At 40.6% G+C, this 21,694-nt stretch overlaps 1 protein-coding gene across 1 annotated transcript; it reads right to left on the reverse strand.

The window, feature by feature from the left end:
• Positions 1-1,374: 1,374 nt before the first annotated feature.
• LOC311162514 (sodium-dependent neutral amino acid transporter B(0)AT1-like) lies at positions 1,375-21,512 on the reverse strand (the record flags this gene model as incomplete). Its single annotated transcript, XM_084220902.1, has 12 exons — positions 1,375-1,581; positions 1,886-2,048; positions 4,306-4,465; positions 5,041-5,245; positions 5,382-5,538; positions 6,277-6,405; positions 8,635-8,747; positions 9,474-9,584; positions 10,297-10,478; positions 11,382-11,519; positions 12,968-13,108; positions 21,311-21,512. 12 exons carry the CDS (start codon positions 21,510-21,512, stop codon positions 1,375-1,377), a joined length of 1,908 nt encoding a protein of 635 aa, XP_084077028.1.
• Between the last annotated feature and the right edge of the window lie 182 nt (positions 21,513-21,694).

Consider the following 21,694-nt stretch of genomic DNA (forward strand, 5'->3'; position numbering starts at 1 on the left):
AAATTAATTTAATCATTCAGATTCTGTGGAATGGGTTGCCCAGAGAAGCTGTGGATGCCCCATCCCTGCGTGTCCAGGTTGGATGGGGCTTGGAGAAACCTGGCCAAGTGGAAGGTGTCCCTGCCCATGGCAGGGAGGGTGGAACTGGATAATCTTCAAGTTCATTTCCACCCCAAACCATTGATTCTATGATTCCATGAAGTACACATGCAACGTCTGGCACTTTACTCTCAATTTAGAGGAGATAGACGACTCTAAAGATACATTCTGTAAATATACCCTAAGTGCACCTATTCCTTTTAAGAGAGTACTTTGACTACAACCAGTATGGGGATCTAAATCCGATCCATTCTTGTTTCAAAAGGTGGGTGTAGGAATTGCTGGAAGGTGGTACAAGTGTATCTCTGTCCATATACACAGACAGCTGGATGAAGAGGATCACCCATCCAGAGGGGACATGGACACTGCTCCAGGCACTCTGCCTGGGTGCTCTAACAGTGCCCCTTTCCCTCTCTGGTGGCCACATGAGGATTGGGACTCCTCACCCAGCTCCACTGGGTCACATAGAAGTTAAAAATGCAAATAGTTGTCAGCTGTGTGTGTGTGTACATGAACCAGAGCCACCTACCTTGATGGCAACAGAGGAGAGCAAGATTTGCACCTTGGTGTGCCCTGGATCTCCCATCAGCACGGATCCCCCAGGCAAGTGGTGCACCCCTTGCTCATGGGTGCCACAGAAGACAGATTTTGCTCTTTCCTGAGCTGCTGCTGCCCCATTCAAGATTACCTCTCCTGTCATCAGCAAAAACAGCACTCTCTGCTAGGAACTTGGAAGTTATAGGCAATTTATAAAATACATAGAATTCTAAATTAATCAAGTTGTCATTCTCATACTTAGAAATGTTTTTATTAAATATTTAAACTTCTCTATGAGACAAATAACATTAGTGGCTTTGTGCAACACGGTGGCATATAAAGTAAAAACAATTTAGTGTGCAAGAGAGGACAGCATTGTTACCCTTCATATTGGCCACCCAACCAGAATGATTACACATGGAAGAGTCACTTCATGCACAGTGCATCCTCAAGCAGAGGCAATAGAAGCCAGTTTCAAACAAGCTGGCTTCAGAACCAGAAAGAGGACAAATTATTTGGCCTGCTGCCCCAATCACTTGCAAATGTCACTTTTTTTGCTTCCAGGAGCTAGCCCATCAACTCTTCACAGTGCATTGCAATCTTATGCAAATCTTTACCTGGAAACAACACATGGCTACCCTTCAATGAAAATAAAATTAACTCCACATTCTTAAAAAATATATTTTTTTACTTTCCTCACTGGCAGGGCATCCTCCCACATTTGAAAAATAAAAGGGTTTATGATGAATACTTTAAGTTTCCATTGATGGAAGTCTCAGATGTAGCAATAAGGCCAGCACGATCATTTTTTTTCTGACAGCGGCTCCTGATGGCTTTGTAGATGGCAAAGGTCGGGATGGTCAAACTGGGCACTCCGGCGAGGATTACAATGATAGCGTACACCCAGGGGGGATATTCAACCTTCTCTGTTTTGGGGAACTCCTCCTGAAAGAGCAAACAACCAAGTTGTACAAAGTCATGAGGAGCAAATACCTGGGACCATGCACACATTCAGTAATTCAGCAGATCAAAAATGGGATCAGAATGATGGCACATACTGGCACGGCAGTTTGCCAATTCCACAGCAGCTTTCAGCTCAAGGGTTTCCAGCCTCGGCTGTTTTGGGCTTAGTTTTACTTTAAAATGATGTAAAGGAAATGGCATGAAAGCAGTAAGAGCCAGGAAGGGAGACTGGGGGTCTGGAATACTTAAAATTATTATAAATAAATATTTTGGCTTACACACTTACATAGCTAGGGTCCCAAACACTGTAGAGCAGTTCTTGGTTGACTTTCACCACAAAATAAAAGAAAAAGATAACTAACATAATGAGAGGACTGATGAGTCTCCAGGTAACCTGCCAGAAAATGTTGGGCTTGTGTCCAATCATGAACTCAATATCCTTGTTAAACCTAGAAACGAAAAGCAGGAGGTTCAGACTTAAAAGCTGGCCAGGATAAAAGAATGCCTGCTTAAAAGCAGGGAAATCCAAACTACCCCGAACTGTGGTTCCCAAGAACTTGCTAATGTCAGTTTGAGATCAGAATTGACAAGATCGGGAGTTGGACCTCAGTAGTTCAAATTAAGGCACATATCATTGCAAGTCTGGAGAATTATTTTTGGAGATGTATTATCTTGAAGATGTCCATGAGGCATATGTGAAATAGCTTCAACAGAAAAGAGCCAGTGCAGATGGATTTTCCCCAGAACATATTGCAGTATTGCTTCACAATTTTTTGATAAGTATCTCAGTACTGCATAGATTAAAGGGAGGGATACAATATTTAAAAACAACAAAAGCAAATAGAAGTATTATAATAATTAGATTATAATATGTTTGCCTAATTTGGACATCTACCAGTTTTCTCAGGCTGAATAATGAAACAATATTTAACTTTACACATTGTTAAAAACATCTCCATTGTGTTATTTGGATTATTCATGCAGTGGTCAGTGGGGCAAAAATATTTCTACAAGAAGAAACAAGCCCTGCATTGAGAGTGGTAATGTCTGCATCAGTCCTGAAGCAATTTATGGCTTCTACATATAGTGCCACACCTTGGGCACACAATTCTTTAAAAATAGTTTGGAAGTTTGAGGTTTCTTCTTTAGTCCTTTTGTCTGGATTTCCTGCATATCCTATGGAAATAACCCTGAGGGGACCATTCAGTTGGTCCTTCAACTATGAACTACACACTGAATCCACTAGAATCTCAATTACTATGGAAATTTATTTTATCTTTTCATCCCTAACTGCTGAGATTTAGGTGTCTTACAAGGATATGGAGTCCTGACTGCAGCACATGTTCAGGTGTAGTTCATGTGTGTCATGGATAACACACATGTTCTCCTTCAAGCAACAGAGCCATCTTTCTACTAATAACCCTTTCTCAGAGAAAGGTCACAGAAACTCATCTGGAACAGATAACACCACTTTTTGGGCAGTCCTGAAAAGCTCTGTTCTCAAAGAGGGCTGCAGTGGTGTGAACTGGCCAGGAACATTAAAGTTTGGTATGAGGCTCTTTTCTGAAATAGACACAAACACAAACACACACACACACACACCTTGTGCCCCCACTTTATGGATTCAACCCATGCTTGTGTCCTGGGAATTATTTTAATTTATTTAAAGGAGTTCTGAGATCTCAAAGGGAAGGAAAAGTGATCAACATTGCCTTTTCTGTCCTTAATTAAGCAAATTAAAATAAGCCTTCTTTCTCAAGGGTACACCATCTAATTTACCTAACCTGATTCATGCTTCCTCGAGTAGCATAAAAGTATGGGAAAGTGGGTCACAAGGGCATTCACCCCACTGCCAGGAGCAGCAGCTGAATCTGGCACAAGTTCAAGTAAAACTTGTGGGTGATTGAATTCCCTGCACTTTATTTCACATTTCTTCTGTATTTATTACAAACATGAAGATGTTGAAACTTGATTTATTACATCTGTAGAAAGTTGAGAGGATAATTACTCACTGCTGCAACTGATAAAGTCCTGGATTTATTAGCTTAGAACGTATCTCAGTAGCCTGGATTTGCAAGCTGCTGTAAACTAGTATCTGCAGCCTGCCTGGAGATCCCTGTGTTGGAGAGCATCGTTTAGCACTCCCTGTAAACACTCCTGGGATATAACTCTGTGTTTAACTTTCAGCTTGGTGCCAGTGTGCGTGTACTTTGCTTCTGCTAATTAAACATTTAATGCAATTATCCTGAAGAAGAGTTATTATAAATGTCACCATATTTAAAAGGCAAATGATTTATAGTGGCTCTAATGTAACTGTTGCAAATATCTACATTCTGATACCTACTTTAAAAAGAAATTATTTGCATTCATATTAATGCACTCTAGGGCTCTTGTTGATTTCTAATATTCTCTTGCAATATCTTAGGGATATCTTTATTTGAACTAGTTGTTCAAGAGCATTTTTTATTATAATGTATTAATAAAGCGGAAAGCTTTCACATACAAATACTTAACAAGCATTATTTCTTTTTGCTGAGAACTCTTTAAAAAACCTGAAACATATAAGGAACCCTAAATGATAGCTGCATAATTTCATTGATTTCTATAACAGCAGTTCTGTGCACAGAGATGCAGCAAGATTGTAGCTATACAACAACAATCACTTTATGCATTGGTATCAAGTAATGCTTAAGCTGTATTTCATACCTGTCTATTCCATAAATGTAGACGACTGAAAACATCTCACAAAATGCAATTATCAGCAGGGGAATAGAGCCAGCATAACCATCAAATAGACTCAGCCAGTAATTACCAGAATTCAGCACAAAAATGAAAGCTATCAAATAACACACCAAACAAACGAGACCTGTGGGAAAAAAACCACAAACAACAGCACATTTAGGCAAAGAAAGTGAAAGCAAAATGGGAAATAAAAGTATTTCCCCAGCAGCTATAAAGCTTAAAAAGTAACTCTTGCAGCCTGAAGGCCACAACTTTATTTTTTAATGTCACTCTGGGGAGGCTGGCTTCTGTTTGGGTAAAACTCTCCTGACATTACCCAGGTGGCAGATGTGGCAAACAAAAAGGGAGACAGCTGAGGAGAGAAAACAGGTCCTCTTCTCCATAGATGACGGGATAATGTTGTTCTGAGAGAAATTCTGCCTGAGTGAAGGATTCAGGTCCTCCAGCTTCCCAATGGAGGAGACAGTGGTCATCACGAGCAGGCTGGTGGGCAGGTCTAAGGGTTAACAGCTGCCTGCAGGCTCAGAAGGAACCTCAGGAGCTGCCCCATTGGGGAACATGAGAAAATCTTCAGTAGGTTATCTGGGGGTCTTATGCCATTCCAGATCAGAAGGTAGAAGCGGGGTGGGCTGCTTTTTCACACACAAGCTGCTCTCTGGGGAGGGTGGGGAGGTCACTAATCTCTAAAAATGCACTTACCAGTTATAAGTTCCTTAGGCACTCTGGAGGGTATAATCTTGAGATCTTGTAAAGGTACAAGCACACCTTCCATATTTCCAAACATAGATGACAAGCCCAAGCAGAAGAGCATGATGAAGAAGAGGATGGACCACAAAGGCGAGACGGGCATTTTGGTGATTGCTTCAGTGAAGACAATAAAGGCTAGGCCAGTTCCTTCAGCTCCCTGGGGAAGATTTAGGATTATTAACATCACACGGCACTTAAATTTACATGGGTAGTCACTACACTTGGCAATTAAATAGTTGCTATGCATTCCTATTGTATTTAAGGTATCATTATGTTGAGGGTGTTAAACTTACATCATTCAGGAAAGTCTCCAGATCACAGGTTTCAAACTTGAGGGTTGCAAAAGTTGCTGGATCAGTCATGTTGCACAGCTGCTGCATTTGTTCAAAGTTATCTTGGGTTACGTTACCTTCTGGCAAATCGAATGCATTCATCAGAGTAAGAATATTTCTGAAAAGGTGAAATGGAAGTAATTAGAAATTATTAATTTGTAAGCATCGGGATTTGTTTACATCATCAAACAAGTTATTAAGAGTACAAGATCGAGATCGGATTTGCATTGGAAAGTCCAGCAGATGTGCACGTGCGATTTTCTTTCTTCCAAGGTGAATATAACACTGTCTTTCATGGCAGAGATGACTCTACATGGATGGACGCTCTAGAAACCCGTGCAGGATTTGGGTGCTTGTCTTAGCCTTGCAGACTAAACACCAGTCCCCAGACTGGGTGGCTTATGGGAATGTGTAAGTTGTCTGCAGCTGTGAATCATGCAGTTTCACAGCTGAATGTGGAGGAACTAGACTGGAAAGCACAGAATCTCAGAATCTGACTGCCTGGGTAAAATGAGGCACCTCTGAGACCTGAGCTTTTGAGCTCTCCAGGAGGAAACCTAAACATGTAGCTAACACAGGAACAGGGAATATTGCATTCGTGCCCTATGTCAGCATGGAGAATAATGTAAAATATATTTATGTAGGAAATAAGGTGACTTAAACAATTATCACTTTCTATGGGATTTGTTCCACAAGATTCCATATTTTTATGAGTAATGAGTGGTTCTGATGCCATGTGAGTCAAGAGCTGCAATTTTTCATAAATGATGAATCCATTGTCAGCAGGCTAACAGAGCTGCCTCAGCCAAACCAACACCTGCATATTCTGTGGGGGTTTTTTTCCCCAATAACTCACTTGTCAAAACAGTCATCATATCTTGCTGTGGCTCTGAATCCAATGATGGTGTATATGACAGTGGCAGCGTAGATGGAAGTGAAGCCATTGATCACCGAAACGATCACAGCATCTTTCTCACAGTTGTTGCTGCAATTCAAAGAGAAGAAACAATGGATGCCAATCATATTCCTAAAATAATAGTAAAACTGGCTACCAAGACTAAGAAAAAATAGTCTAGGATGCATAGGTCCATCAGTGTACTCTCTAAAAGCACACAAGTAGTGCTGTTAGATTTAATAAATTAAAACTTGGTGCCTTAAGCAATTTAATAGCTATGGGTTTGGTTTCTTTTGGTGTTTCTTTCCCCTTCAAATAACCTGTTCATAGGGAATAATTGCCTGAGCTGTTTTCATGTTTGGTTCATGGGAAGTAAAGTATGAGGGGCAAAAGAGTCCCCTCCTTTTCAAGCTTGTCATGGATATGTGCAGAAACGTTGCCATGGGCTGTGCCTTCACTGCTGGTGTATTGTGCTGTAAGGTGAAAGGTTTGGGCTTGAATTCAAATATTCAGACACAAAAAGTGAGCACAAGTTCACTTCTCATAGCACTTGGGTTTGGTGAAATTGCAGTAGCCAGAAGCACTTGGGAACAGTTCTGTTTGTTGAACAAAAGACGGTTCAAAATGTTCCCAAGTTTTGGAAGAACAATGTGATGCTATGCTAAAAAGATAGGACAGAAAACTCTTTATAGAAATGCCTCTGCTGCAGGCATTTCTTGCTAGTGTGCTTGTGCTAATGCAAAGAATTTGCAGAGCCAGAAACAGACTTTCATCTGAGGAACAAGATAAAATATCAATATTAAATTAGTTAGTCATTGTAAGAGAAGGCCGTAAAACTGTAGATAACTCATTTCTCCTGGGCAAGAGAGGGGTATTGAGATAAACTTGATGTTGTCATATTTAATTTTCTGAACATGTTCAAGAGGAGAGACAAGCTTGTCCAACCAAGACCTGTCACACTGTGTCCTTTCCCCATTTATAGCATTGGAAATAGGCATCTGCTGGATGTAGGGCATTGAATGGAAATTCCTTGCTGTAGTCCTGTGTCAGTTTTTGCAATGTAACATGAGATTCTCAAATGTTGAAAAACATTTCTTCCTTTTAGAGAAAGTAAAATGCTCAAGCTCCTTCTCATTATGAATTAGTGAATCCTTGACAGCATTGAAACCTTATTGTATTTTCTCATGTTTTTGTATTCCCAAACCATCCAGGGGCAGACTCACTGACACCTGGTCCAGCTGGTGCTGGATTGCAGGTGGCCCAACACCACAGTGTAACACTGTGGAATTTGCATGGGGATGTTTTTACTTATATTCCTTGGGAGTTTGGTGACTTTGTTCAGCTCCCTCCTTAAGTCATGAATCACTGAGCATTGAATATGGCCTGAATGCAACTGCCCCATTTGTTGGAAAACCCAGAGGACACTGCTCCTTTTCTTTGCGTTTTTTGGAAAGGTGGATGCTCCCAGTTCTGACCCCATGGCCATGGGACATTGCCTTGGACCTTAAGCAGGGCTTAACGCCTCACATGGAGACTTGCAGACACCAAAAATTCCAGGTGATCTTTTCAAAAGCACTTGAAATCAAGAGTGGTGGCAAGGAACTTCCTCAGGGACTGAAATGCTGCTGTGTTGTAATTGAATCCAAGATAAAACTGAAACACAGATCTCTGAATGCATGACCAAACCACATATCCAAAACTTAATTCAGAGATGTTTATCAAAAATATTACATTTATTGAATGCCAGACAGTTTTCCTTTCAAAAGTTCTGAAGGGATGGCAGGCACCAAGAGGCATTGGTGGTTGCTGCAATATTTTATGAGGGAGAGGGTAGAATATAGCACTACATCATAATTTGCAGGCTGGGTCAGTCTCTGGATGATGGATTTCTCACTCCCTGGCCCCAAAGCACACATATAAAGGAACTGAATTAAAATTTCAGGATTAGATATATCTCTTCATCACAAAGCTAAAGTTTTAAACTGTGTTCTGTGAATTGTTTTGAAAGATGTGCTTTGCCACCTGCTCTGAGACTGAGGAAATCACCCAGAGAGGAAACTCCTGCTCATCAGCTGGTGTTGGGCAGCCAGTCCCCTTCTTCCTATCCTGCATCACCACAGCTTTCTCTAGGAAGTCAGCCAGAGCAGGGACCTGAAATCTTGTTTTGGGAGGGCTAGGAGCAGTCAGAGGGGATGCACCTTACCTGTCTGAGGGGAGCCTGTCCCAGTCCCAAGAGCACAACAGCAGGGCAAAATAGAGATGTTTCATTTGAAAGAATGAAATATTAACATGAAATTTGGGTTTTGACTGGTTACTTACTGAACAGAGTTGTAACTGGAGAATGAAATGAGGCCTCCAAAGGCCAGGGAGAAGGAGTAAAACACCTGAGCTCCTGCATCCAGCCACGTCACCGGGTTCGCCAGCTCGCTAACCTGAGGCATCAGACACGCAGCTTTAAGCACATCCAACATTGATATTTAAACTGAGTATGAGAGATTTAAAACAATTAAAGCAAGAACATTAACCATGCAAAACTTGCTGTTCTTGAGGAATTTCAGCAAATAGGTCAATATTTTCGTCAAACTTTTTTTTTTTTAATAAAAGAAAACCTATCTGAAGTTTTTATGCAAGTATTTTGAAAATTGATTTAAAAAATGCTTCGCATAGCTGACAGATGCCATGCCTGTTTTCAGAAAAGGTGTTTATTACTTAGCATTTATAATGATCATTCCGAGATCTGCTTGTGGAAATGATCCCTCTTTTAATTTTGTTTAAATACTGTTATATTATTAAACTATTTGTTCATATGGCAATTAGGTGGGTTCTACTCCCAAATACATGATGTATGCTTTAAATTTAGGCTGGTTCTTAGGTAGAATACAAGAAAATAAATCAAGCCAAATAAATGACACACTGCTGTGTGATGGTCATTCAACTCGTTAGAACAGCTTTTGATGGAGGATGGAGAGAGAGAGAAAATATTTGTGTATATGTACACTCTTTATATCCAATGCAGAGGATTCACCTCAGAGAATCAAGATTTTTTAAGGTGCCTGAGGGGTAGTTAGAAAGGCACCAGTGGGGAGGACTAATTTTCAGTCAGTTGTTAATCACAGAGAGGACTCCACCCTGTTTCCCTGGCCCAAGCAGTGGCTTACATTAGGGGTGAAGAGATACACAATTCCGTTGGTCGATCCTTTCAGCGTCAAGCCGCGGATCAGGAAAATGGTCAGCACCAGGTACGGGAGAGTTGATGTCACATACACAGCCTGCACCAAAAAAAAATGTCAATAAACCGCTCAAATGAAACAAAACACTTCAATTTTTTTAAAAAGTGAAGAAAATAGGTAAATAATCAAGGTTTGCTCATTAACAATAGTGGCAAGTTTCAAGTGAGTCACAATTAGCATACTACAGTAATTAGAGTTCAGTGAAATAGTATTTGTGGAACATTTGGATAATAAATACTTTTTTTAGCAATAGTGGCCTATTCAAGAGAAATTGTCATTGTTGAAATTCAACTCAGATCGTTCAAAAGCAGCACCAAAAATAATGTGCACCCTGAGACCAGGGGTGAGCACTCAGGACTTTGCAGGGAAGAAAATGTTGGTCACTCTTTTGTAGAGATAATATTTAGGACTTGCAGAAAACCCAATCTGTAAAGGTATGTTTTGAAGAGAATAGCCATCATAAAAAGAGAGTCCTTTTATCTTGCATTAAAGATTAATATTAGTGTTCAGGTGATAATACCTAGAAATCTGTTACTAGAACCTGTAAGGACAAGGAAGACTCACAAAAAGTTGATCACAAAAATCTCCACATAAATCAAATCAAGCCAGTCCCAGTGATGACAAAAAATTTTGGACATGCTTTCACTCAAAAACCAAACAGCTTCTACAGCATTATTAATTCTGTATAAATTAGGGATCACAACAGCATGATTAATATCATCTCATAAGAAGTTGCCCCAGGACAGAGTACCTTTCCTGTTGTTTCAATGCCTCTGATTGTGCACACGTACAGCACACCCCATGCACATGTTAAACACAGCAATAGCCACCACTGGATACTGCCAGAATCCTCAATGGAAGTGGAGATGTTCAGTGTTTCTCTGTACCAGAAGTAATCTACAGGAGAGCTCTTGGCACACTCTTCTACATAATCTGTAACCACAAAAAGGTTGTCATTCTGTGTGTCTTTGATTTACCTGGAAAAAAGGAAGCTAAATAATTAACATCAGCATTTTAAATTGTTCCACTTAATGCCAGTGGATTTGTTGTTGGCAAATTTTCAGATTTTTGGAGGCTAGTTTCACAGCAAAATAAGAGATTTAAAAGACAGGTATTTTGATACAATGGCTCTTCTCCTCCCACACCTCCTTCAGCAATATTTTTTCTTTTCTTCTTTGAGACATTGTTCAAGGCCTTGTCAGCTCAAGTTGAATCCCCCCAGCTCCCTGCACTGTGCTGGCCTGTGCAATTTCTGTCCTGGCCTGCCCTTATATGAGGTTTTCCATTCCTATTCTGGGAGGAGAGGAGCAGAGCACTCTGAACAGCTGTTCACAGACCCAGCAGAAAAACCTGCTTCACACAGTGTCATGCAGGGCTGAGCATGGAAAAAAAAGCTGCTGTCACCAAGCAGTCTCCAAGGAGCTGTAGACTTGTCACACTGAGAGGTTCAGGTGTTTCAAATGGATTATGCTTTTTTTTTTTTCCCTTTTCAATGTGCTAATGGAGGGCTGTTGAAGAGATGGATGAAAAACATTGCTTCAATCTGGAAAATGTTAGTGTTTATTCTAGATCGGCACTTAGTGAATCTTCTGTATATGAACACATCTGTCAAAATCAACCACGAGGTTTCATATGAGGCAAAATTTGCCTCAAAGATTAAGTGCTGGCCACACTTTATGTAACATGAATTTGTACAAACTCAAGTATCAAATAGTGCAATGTGCCTGACAGGACTGCCAAGCCTTACTGCTGTTTCACAGAAAGGCTCATTCAGGGTAACTGTTAGAAACAGAAATCTGCGCTGTGCAACAAAATAAAATGTTTCATAAAATATACCTGTTCTGTTGTCATTGAGAGGACAGTTATTCCATGGCAGGGGTTCCTGGAAAGAGTTGAAGAAGTACCACATCACCCAGGCAATAATAGTATTATAATATAAGCCCACCAGGAAAGACACAAACATTGATGCTATGCCTGAAAAAAAAAATCAGAACACTGTGTAAATTGCAACACTCTTGTCTTCAAGATTATCAAAGTACACGGTATCAAACCCAACCTTTCCTTTCTCATTTTGGATGGAAAAAATCCTCCACAGTTTGGATGTAGGTTTATCACTGTGAAATTTTTTGCCTAAAGGTTGGACAGGTGAGTCCTACATAGAGTTACATCCTAAAAACTCTCTGAGACTGAAGGTGATGCCCACTTAGGAGCCAACTTTATGAGAGGAGTAATTCCCTACAGGAACCACACAATCCTGTTCACAGCCTTGCCAGCTGATATCCAGGGAGTTTGGGATGCTGGACACATGTAAAGCTCAACTGACTTGGGATTTTGGTTAAATGAGACTGAAATATCTCCTTCTTCCACAAGGTCCCTGCAAAGTCAGCAGAGGTCGTGTTGTACAGGGTGGGGAGCTGCCAGGAGGCACAGTCTGTGACCAGGTACAGAATTCACACTGCTATCTGTCCTCCTCTTCCTGTTCCCAAGTAATCACCCTCTGATGACTTCTCTGGCAGACAGTGAATGCTAATCATTAGCTCCTGAGAGCTCCTACCTTCTAAAGAATCTTGAAAAATTCCAGATGCAATGAACAATTATCTTTTGTAACTGATTTACAAATGCAGTGGGTGCCAAAGCAGCCCTGCTTCTTCCCTTTCCAGTGTGTGGTTGAGGCTGGAAGGGATCTCTGGAGGTCACCTGGTCCAAACCCCTGCTGCAGCCCTGGCACCCACAGTTGGTTGCCCAGGACCATGTCCAGGCTTTGAGTATCTCTGAGGCTGGAGAGCCCAGAGCCTCCCTGGGCAGCCTGTGCCAGTGTCTGCTCACCCTCACCATATTTCCTGATGTTCAGAGGCACCTCCTGTGTAAGAAGGCAGCTGTGGAGGTTTTTATGTTCTGTGCATAATGCTGCTTTTGCAACATTTTCAAATAGACTGTTATACTCAGAAGTTTGGTACAGTGGGGAGGAAGGGTCTTCTGCAAAATACTGTTTCTATGGTTCATGGAATGGCAACTCTCAGATGCAAAAAGGTAAAATTACGTGGAGCTGAGGTCCATCAGATAAAGATTCAACTAATATTTATCCACAGAACAGTTACAGAACAATTTTAGGCACATCTAAAGATTCATCCTTTTGGTAAAAACATCCAGTATGAATAATTCAGAAAATATATCTGAGGCCTGAAATTTGCCTCAGATTAGGGAAAGGTTTTAACAGGACCCACAGTACTTGGGAATGTGAACACAAAATTGTCATTGTGCTTTATTGTGATTAGTTTGACCTCTCAATGGAGAGTTAGGAAGAAGGGAAAACTAATAGATCCTGAAATCTCTTTTGGCACATAAGAATAAAACCCAGAAGATTTGTTTTTCAGATCATCAGTCCAGAGACTTGTGCTTTCTCAGGCAGCTTTTTGACTTACCAACCCCTTTCAGGGTGGGGTGGATGGAACTCCATACGCCCACACTGCCTTTCCTCAGCCTTTGACCAATGGCAAACTCAAGATGAAGCAGGGGGATGCCCTCCAGGACTAGCAAAATCAGGAAAGGGATCATAAAAGCTCCTGGAATGGATAAGAAAAAGAACAATTCCAATCAGTGAAGTACTAAAACAAAACAAAACCATTAGGCTTGTGAGACGTGATAAGCAGACCTTTTGACATGATTAGCAACTGTAAGCACCTTTGTGGAAACCCTTCCCTGTTTTCTGAGCAATGCTTTTCCTGATTGCCCAGGCAGGGAACTCAGTTACATGTGTCGTTTCAGGAAGGAATTCTTATTCTTTCCAAGAGACACACATAAATAGAAATCATACACTCTCAAGGTTAAAATTGGAAAAAGCTACCTTTGTATTGCAAGTGAAGGAAAGATAGCTACTCTCCCGGAATGACTCCCCCCCTTTTTTTTCCCCTGCAAAAAAATATGGTTTTATAGCTGTGACTCATGCAAAGTGTATGAAATAGTTGAATGAACTAAGGAAAGTACCCCTAAATATTAGGCAGGAGCCTTGGGCTGTCTGCCTGAAACAACAAGAAGTTCTTGGCATGTGTCCAACAATGTTCTTCTTTGATTAGAAGACATCTGAAGCACAGGGTTCAAGCCCAGTTAATGACAATAAAGTTGGTTAGTATAGGACAAGTATTCTTAACTAATTTTTCCTGAACAAGGTGTACCTTGGATATGGGAGGTACCCCACTGCACACTGCACTGTAAAAGTACAGAGTCAAATGCTTGAATATTGTTATACATTAGAATTATGGTCATCTGTCATCACAGAATGGCTTTATCTTCCTATCTAAATAGTAGCAATTAATCTGAAAGCAATGAAAAGAATGCAGACCAGAATGTTAAGGGTTCAGGTCTGAGTATTTACTGACTTTTTCTTCATGTGTGCAATGAAAATCAGATAGCAAGTGAAAGAAGAAATCTGAAGAATGAAAGCCATTCCAGAAATGGAAATTTACTTCCTGGGGATTCCGAGCTATCAAGAAAGCTGGAGAGCTGTGAGCTCACAACACACCTTTTTGGCTTTTTTCCTTTCTTCTTTTTGTGTCTATGCAAAGGCAGTCATGGGACCCCTTTATCTAACTGCTCTGTCATAGATATGTTATAATTAAAGACTTCTTCTACAGCATCTTAATAAAGAGAACTCCGAAGGCGTCTGGAGGAAATTCCCCGAGGCTGATAGAACACTCTTGCCATGTCTACCACATAAGATGGTTCAACTCTGAGAGTCCTGCAGCAGATTTTACCCACTGTGCTGTCATCAGGGAAGCTGTGGTGTTGGGACTGTGCTGCTGCTGAATCTCCCCGTCTTGGAGGGAAAGCCATGTCTGGCCAGACTGCCAGAACTGTGTGAGTGGAGGTGAACTGGGCACTTTAGATTAATGAGAAAAAATGGATCCTAAATCAGAATATCAGTCTGCCTGCTGTCTGCTGAAAGCATAAGGTTCAGACTGCCTTTGAATGCTTTCTAAAGCTGCTTAGAAACAGCCTGATCTTCTCCCCCTTCTGCCAACAGAGATGACAGCTATCAAAAAAGCTTTTTCTTTGGTAGGTATGGTAAGGAGCAATTGGTCATAGCTTGAAAAGACTATAAAGGTTGTACATTTCCTTATTCAATAAGATCTTTGACCAGGCACATAATTTCTAATCAAGTCCTCAAGTGATCTTACTGTGCCTGACTAAAAAAGGTGATGTGTCTCCATTAGGAGCACCTCAGCTGAACTACCAGCCAGTCCATGCTTAAGTATCAAGGCGTGATCTAAAATCACTGCAAGCTGAGTTTCAAAGGGTGACAAGGACTTATCCTCAGTGCAGATGGGGAGTGTTTGGATCATACAGATCCATCTTCTGGGCTTGGCTGTTACTGCTGCTCAAGAAGGGCTTTGCCAGAGAGAATTGAGAGTGTGGTATAGCAGAGACCCATATGGCATCCAAAAGAGCAGGTAACAAGAAAAGATCCAGATGAGGCACCCGTACAAACTCTGCAGGGTCAAGTTTCAGACTCTTATGAGGTGTCTTGCTTGAGACAGAGAGAATACTCTGGAATTTAAAACTGCTGGTATAAACACAATGATTGTGTCCCTCTCTGATCTTACCCTCATGAGAGCTCCTGGTCAGAGTGTGACACAAAGGAAACTGTCAGGTTGACATGGGGCTGGAGCACAGGACACATTTATGGCTCCTTGCACTTCCATGCACTGTAAGCTTTGTGAAAGGCCAGACTCCATGTGTGGAGGTTGTCCCACTGAGCCTTCCATCAGGAGGGGGAGGATGGGTTCCTCCCATCAGGAAAGGAAGCCATTAGGATGTAAGGGGATGGAATGCAACAGTAAGGGAGATCTCATTGCATACACTGCAAAAATCTTGCTTACTATGAAAACAAAAGTAAAACAGTTATGAGAAGTGTTATTCACAGAAAGAGGGTGGAGAATCAGCAGAGAACAAACTATCTGAAGGCAAATTTGCATGCACTGCATGTCTAATCAGATGAAGAGGGCCCTTACGTGCACACCACTGCCTGTTCCAGCACAGCTAAGGAAGTCCATAAAGACAAAATGGGACAAGCCTTTAGAAACTGAAAGGACAGACAGTCAGCTCTTTGCAGTGACTGAGTCTGACACAGTTTCCATGAGTCCCAGAACTTCTGCCAACCTGGGCAAAACCTTTGTGCTGTCAGCAGCGATGCCAGGCACAGCTGGATGAGGAGTCCATTGCCATTTCTGGCTTGATGTCTTTCAGGGGACAGTCAACAAAGCATGGAGAGAGGGCTGCCCTGTTACATCCCACAGTAGTACCTCCTGCAGTCAGTAAATTTGTAGCAGTCCCTGGAGTGGTGAGAAACAGAGGAAAGAACCTGGTTTTGAAAGAGATCCTAGGTACTCAAAAATTGGAATAAGCCCTGTATGTTTCACAGTTTTTTGCCATGGAAATACACAGTCACAAAGCCATGAGGCAGGAATTGCCTGCTTTAGCACTGACACCGTTTGTAACAATATCTCAACTAAGACCACAATGCTAAATTTGAATCTGCAACTAGGGGAGTTCCCTTTCCTCAAAACTAAAGTGGATCATCATAGTCTGCTCTTTCCTGGCATTACAAAGTGGCCCCTTTTCCCCAAAGTGAGACAGCAGCAGCCTGAGGCTGCTAGATCCACCACAGAGCTGCCCCATGCTAATGCAAGGCTGCTCTTGCCAGGACTAAATGGTCTCCTGAGAAGGGGATGTAGCTGAGATGGGAGAAGTGAGGAAGAAAACAAATGAGATGCTCTCCTTCTTGGAGTGATGTCCACATAATCCTTTTCCTGAAGAGATACACCGACACAGAAGAAAGAGAGGAACAGTCAGTAAAGCGGGAAGTTTAACAAACATCTCTACAAATAAATAATAATGAGTCCTTCAGTCTTTGACTAACAAAAACTATGTCTCAGTTTTTCTTCTGGCTTTCCTCTGAGATGTTTTCAGTGTGTGAGTCTACATTTTTACGGTAGTAACTAGGTTTTAATGCAAGCAAGATAGACCACACTGATTTTAAAAATTGATAATTTTTTAGTAAGAAGTTTTTTGTGCGTGGCTAAATGACCTGCTGTATAGAAGTCTGAGGGTACTGTGTCTGCAAAGCTACCTTTGGCAACTGGCTTCAATAAAAATATCTTTTCTGGTACACTAATCCCTTTTCAGTGATTAGTCATTCACCCTGATGTGTGGCATGTGCCACAAAGGACTCCACATTTTGAATAGCATTTTATGTATTTGAAACTACCAATATTTAGCTGTAGGAATATTATTATATTTTCAAAAGAAATAAAATTATAGCTCTCAATGATATATGACACTTCTCTTTCTTGGGTTCTTGGTTTCTAGGGTTCAATTCTAGCAGCCAGCTCAGAAATCCATCTCTGCTGCATTTTCCCTTTCTCTCAATTTCTCCTCAACCTTTCTGAAAGAAGCTATAATTGAAAAACAATAATTTGGTTTGGCAAGCTGCCATATAGAATCATAGAGTCATCATGGCTGGAAAAGACCTCTAAGATCATGGAGTCCAATCACTAACCACAGTGCTCACCACTACACCCTGTTCCCAGGTGCCTCACCCACACACCTTTAGAACACTTTCAGGTTCACATGGGACACAAAAAAATAAACCAATACTTTTTATGATCCTAATACAATACAATTTTATGATCCTAACAAATGAACCAATGATCTGAAAACAGACATTGTATATATGTACACAAACAATGATTGATATTCTACAACTGAGATATTAGATTCAACTGATATATTATATTACAACATAGATATTAGATTCTCATCCTGTTTTGATACTGTATTTCAAAACAAATAATACTTGGTTTGAACACCTGTATAGCTGTTATTTCCTCTCTAAAAACTGCTTATGTCAAATTGAAAAAAAATCATTATTTCTTGCACACAGTTCATCACAAAGGGAAGGCAGGCAGACTTCAGATGGAGATGTTTTACTGTACTAACATGTTCTCAGACCTCAGCTGTAACAACGTGTTATTTCATCAACTGCTAGGTGAGGAATTGCTGACGTCATTGCTGTCCCTTCTTTCAGGGTGGCATGCAGAGAGATAAAATTGTTCTGCTCATGCAGTGGCAAGGTTTCCATATGCGAGATGTAGAGTTGGAGACTTTTTTAAAATCAATGGTTTAAGCATTAAATATGCATCCTCTTTTTTATAATGGTCATCAGGGATAAAATGAAAACATTTAACAGTTGATTAAATGACATGTTGCTCAATAAAGATCAAACAAAAGCTATGAGCGATGTCAGAGACAACTATCAAATGAAGGGAAATTTCAATCTCATTAAGCTGGTGAAATCACTGAGGCAAACACCACACCTTTTACATTGTGTGCATATTGAACTCTATTTCGCCTTTGGTAATGATGGATTTGACAACTTTTAAGACATTAAAGGATAAAATGTGCTTTGCTCTACCAAATTTCACTGGAGTAAATATCCCATTTTAAAAAATATAGCCTCATTATCTATGACAACAAAACTAAGTAAATGATGTAACCACCAATTTATTCTTGTGTATTTGGGTATCTCAGTGTGAAAGCACTATCATAGTGCTGTGCTTAGGAAGAAGCAGCTCTTAAATAATTCCAGATTTAAGTCCAACATCTGGAAATAAGCATTACTTATAAACTCAGTGTTCCTGACTACCTTCACTGCAGACAATTTGCAGAGAATAAATCCACCTTTATTGAGGTCCAAGTACCACACAGGGGTAAATTGTATGCTTTACTGTGGTCCATTGATGTTTCATCAGGGATGTTACACGTACAACCATTGGTTCACAAAGTAGATGGACATCCACTCTCATTCAGGAGTGTCCTAGGCTGAAATACTCTCCACACCATTGCTGCCAGACCTCACCCATCCAACATGATCCAAACATTCATCCATATAGTCAATAAGAAAGAAGCCAATCTTTAGAAATTAGAAACAATTTTCAGGAGACAGTCTATGTAACCTTGAGTAACTTTTTCACATCCAGTGCAGATATTTCCTGCATGAAATATAGCTGGTTGGTTTGGTTTGGGGATTTTTTAAAATTTAATCTCTTAATTGGCAACCATAATCCACCATAATATCCAATGTGACCTTTAGGACTCTAAAATAATCATTCCAGGAACAATCCAAGGAGGAACATAATCTCTGTTTCCAGTGGGAGAGCAGGAACAGGAATTCCTGCTGCTCTGCACTCAGGATTCAGTGAAGACATATCTTGAAGACACAAAGCATGAAGACAAACACCATCCAGGGTCAAGGCACTTGAACTACTGGGGAAGAATGGAGTTTCCTCAGTGAACCTATGTTTGCTTTCTAGTGGATAATTTGGAAAAAGGTGCATCATGTTACAGTTTTATCCTACTCTGTTATAGAGGCACATCTGTGCCCCTAGTGGACCACACAAATCCAAAGATGAATGAATCACCTTAGCCAACATGTTGAGGGGCAAAGACTAAGGGAAAACTTGCCCAAAATGTCCAGTAAATAGCATTTTCAACTGGATGTAGGTGAAGCTGCTCAGAGGGAGCACAACTGAGTCTGGATGTCGTACACAGTGACTACCAGAAGCATCCTGTGCTGGAGTGGTTTTATGGTGTCAGGGAGTTTCCTTCAGCAATCTGACAGCTGCAATCCCAGGTGTTGCAGTGCTGCCTCCATTGGGTGCTTGGTGAGCACGGCTGAATGGGAATTAGAGATGCAGGAGCCTCAAAACCTCATGAGGCAGAAATTGTCTCAACACCAAAATATCTTCAGAAATAAGAACTTTGAGGTCTGTTTTTACAATACAAATAATCACGTGTTCAAATTCAAAGGCACCCGTCCAAAAAGTCTTTTTCTTTTTTTATACTGATTTAAGGCAGAAGTTGGAGAAGAGAAGCTGCAATGGGAGGAGGACAGTGGTGGCAAGAGCTGGATTTAGACCTACCATGAGAGGCTGAGGTGCACTGTACAGCAGAGGAGGAGGAGGAGGAGTAGGGAAAGGGATTGCACAACTGCTCTCCATCCTTATGTGTGATGAAATTAGGAAATGCTTTCTAAGAAGTCACGGGAAGGCATTACTTGTGTTTATTGATATGAGTCACATAATTTTGTTCTGTGCAGAAGAATATTAGAGAAGGTGGCAAGTCTAGCTAGAAGGACACATAGCTGGGTATTAGCTTATAATTCCTTTGCTATGTGCTCCCTTTCAAATTCTTCCTAAAATTTGAGTGAGAGAGTCCCAGGGGGAAAAGAACCCAGGGTAACTGCTGTCAGTGTTCCTGACAGTGTTTCCTGAGAAAGAGCAAGTTACAGGATGATGAGAAAGAAAGAGAATCGCTGCCAGAGGACTGACACACACACAAGCAATTCATAAACCTTCACTGACATCAGTGATAAAACCATGATCCATACCAAGTTCTTTGCATTTGTTGGGTGCTTGCTTTTCAGTTGCATTTCACATGACTAAAACACAAGGGAAATAAAGACCAAAAAGCAAGGAAGTGCCTATAAATGTACCCTGGAAAGCAGGGCATGTCTACTTTCTAAAATAAGTTTTAAAACCTGAGAAGCCAAAGAGTGCGATCAGTTTTGGAGATATACATCCACTTTTTTTCAAATTAAAATTGTCAAATATAGAAACACTCCTGATTGTGTGTGTGCTGTAACATTTTTACTACAAAACCTGACTCTGCTGCAAATGACCTCAGTTTGTGCTGCAAACTTTAAATATCAGCCCATGTTAGAGAAATCTTAATGATAAAAGAATCTCTTCTTGCAACCGTTGTTGCACGTCCCTGAGTCTGTGTGAGCAACTCCCCACAGAGCCCTCAGTTGTCCCTACTCTAACAAGGAAAGCAATTTTTAAATATCTCACCATGTATGTGTAAAAGAATATTACTTCGAAATGCTGTTCCTTGAGCCAATTTTTTTCTTTCAAGACCAAATATAACAAAGGAACAAACACATTTTACATATATCCCAGAGAGAAAAATTACAATAATCAGATAGCAGACAAAAAAGTCAGTAAGAAAATGAAAAATGTATGTTGTTGTATAATATTTAAGCAATGGTTCAGCTCAAAGTTACCTTTCAAAACAAACAGCAAAAGAAAACTAAATTTCTAACATGGCCATTCAGTCCTTACCTAAACCTTAAGGAGTTCCAGTAAATTATACAGTAAATAATATATGCTTGGTTTTAAGTGACTTAATAACACCAACTGCTAAACAAATATTTTTAATGTTGACTTCGTTTATGCTGTTAATCCTGGCACAAATTATACAAACACTCACTCTACAGGGGCTGCATGGATCAGTCCAAGCCCAATGAAAAACCTATTCTAAAAAGATCATTTGGGATCATGAGCAGAATCATAGTCCCAAGTAGTTTATAAATATTTTAAATACACACACTATATATATATATGGAAAGAAACATTGGTTTTAGGTTGAGAAACTAAACTATGTACATGACAGTGGAAGACTCACTTGTTCAATCCTGTGTCCTGAAATAAAAACAGACCCTTCCTTTTCTTCCATCAGTAATGTGACTTCAGTGTGTGATCATGACCTGTGAAATTACCTTCTCTGTTATGCAGTCTTCTAGAGAGATCATCACTGTTTTCACAGCACCTGAACAGTTCTAAACATATCCCATTATTTGCTTGCCAAAAGAGAGATTAAACCTGGTTTATACCCAAAGTGAAGTTAGTTAAAGTGTATTAAAGACATACCTCCTCCATGGCTCTGACAGAGATACGGGAACCTCCAGACATTTCCCAAGCCCACACAAAACCCTACACAGGTCAGCATATACTGTGCCTTGTTGTCCCATTTTGGTCTGGAGTCTGCCTCTTCTTTCTCCAGGACCTCAAGTTCAGCATGGGAAGGTATCCTATCCTCCAGGCCAGGATTGGGCAGCTTCAGCTTTACCATGTTTTAAATTTCCTGCCTGAGAGCGCTGCCAGTGAGGGCTAGTGAGAAAGGCAGCTTGTCAGAACCCTGCTCAAAAAGAGAGCATCTATTTGCTGTCTTCAGCTATATATACTGAACCTTTGGCACTGGACTTGTAAGTGCAGGCTTGTGGTAAAAAGAAGCGTCAGCAAATCATTCAATTG

The sequence above is a fragment of the Fringilla coelebs genome, assembly GCF_963513975.1.
Source record: "Fringilla coelebs genome assembly, chromosome: 1".
Taxonomy (NCBI): domain Eukaryota; kingdom Metazoa; phylum Chordata; class Aves; order Passeriformes; family Fringillidae; genus Fringilla; species Fringilla coelebs.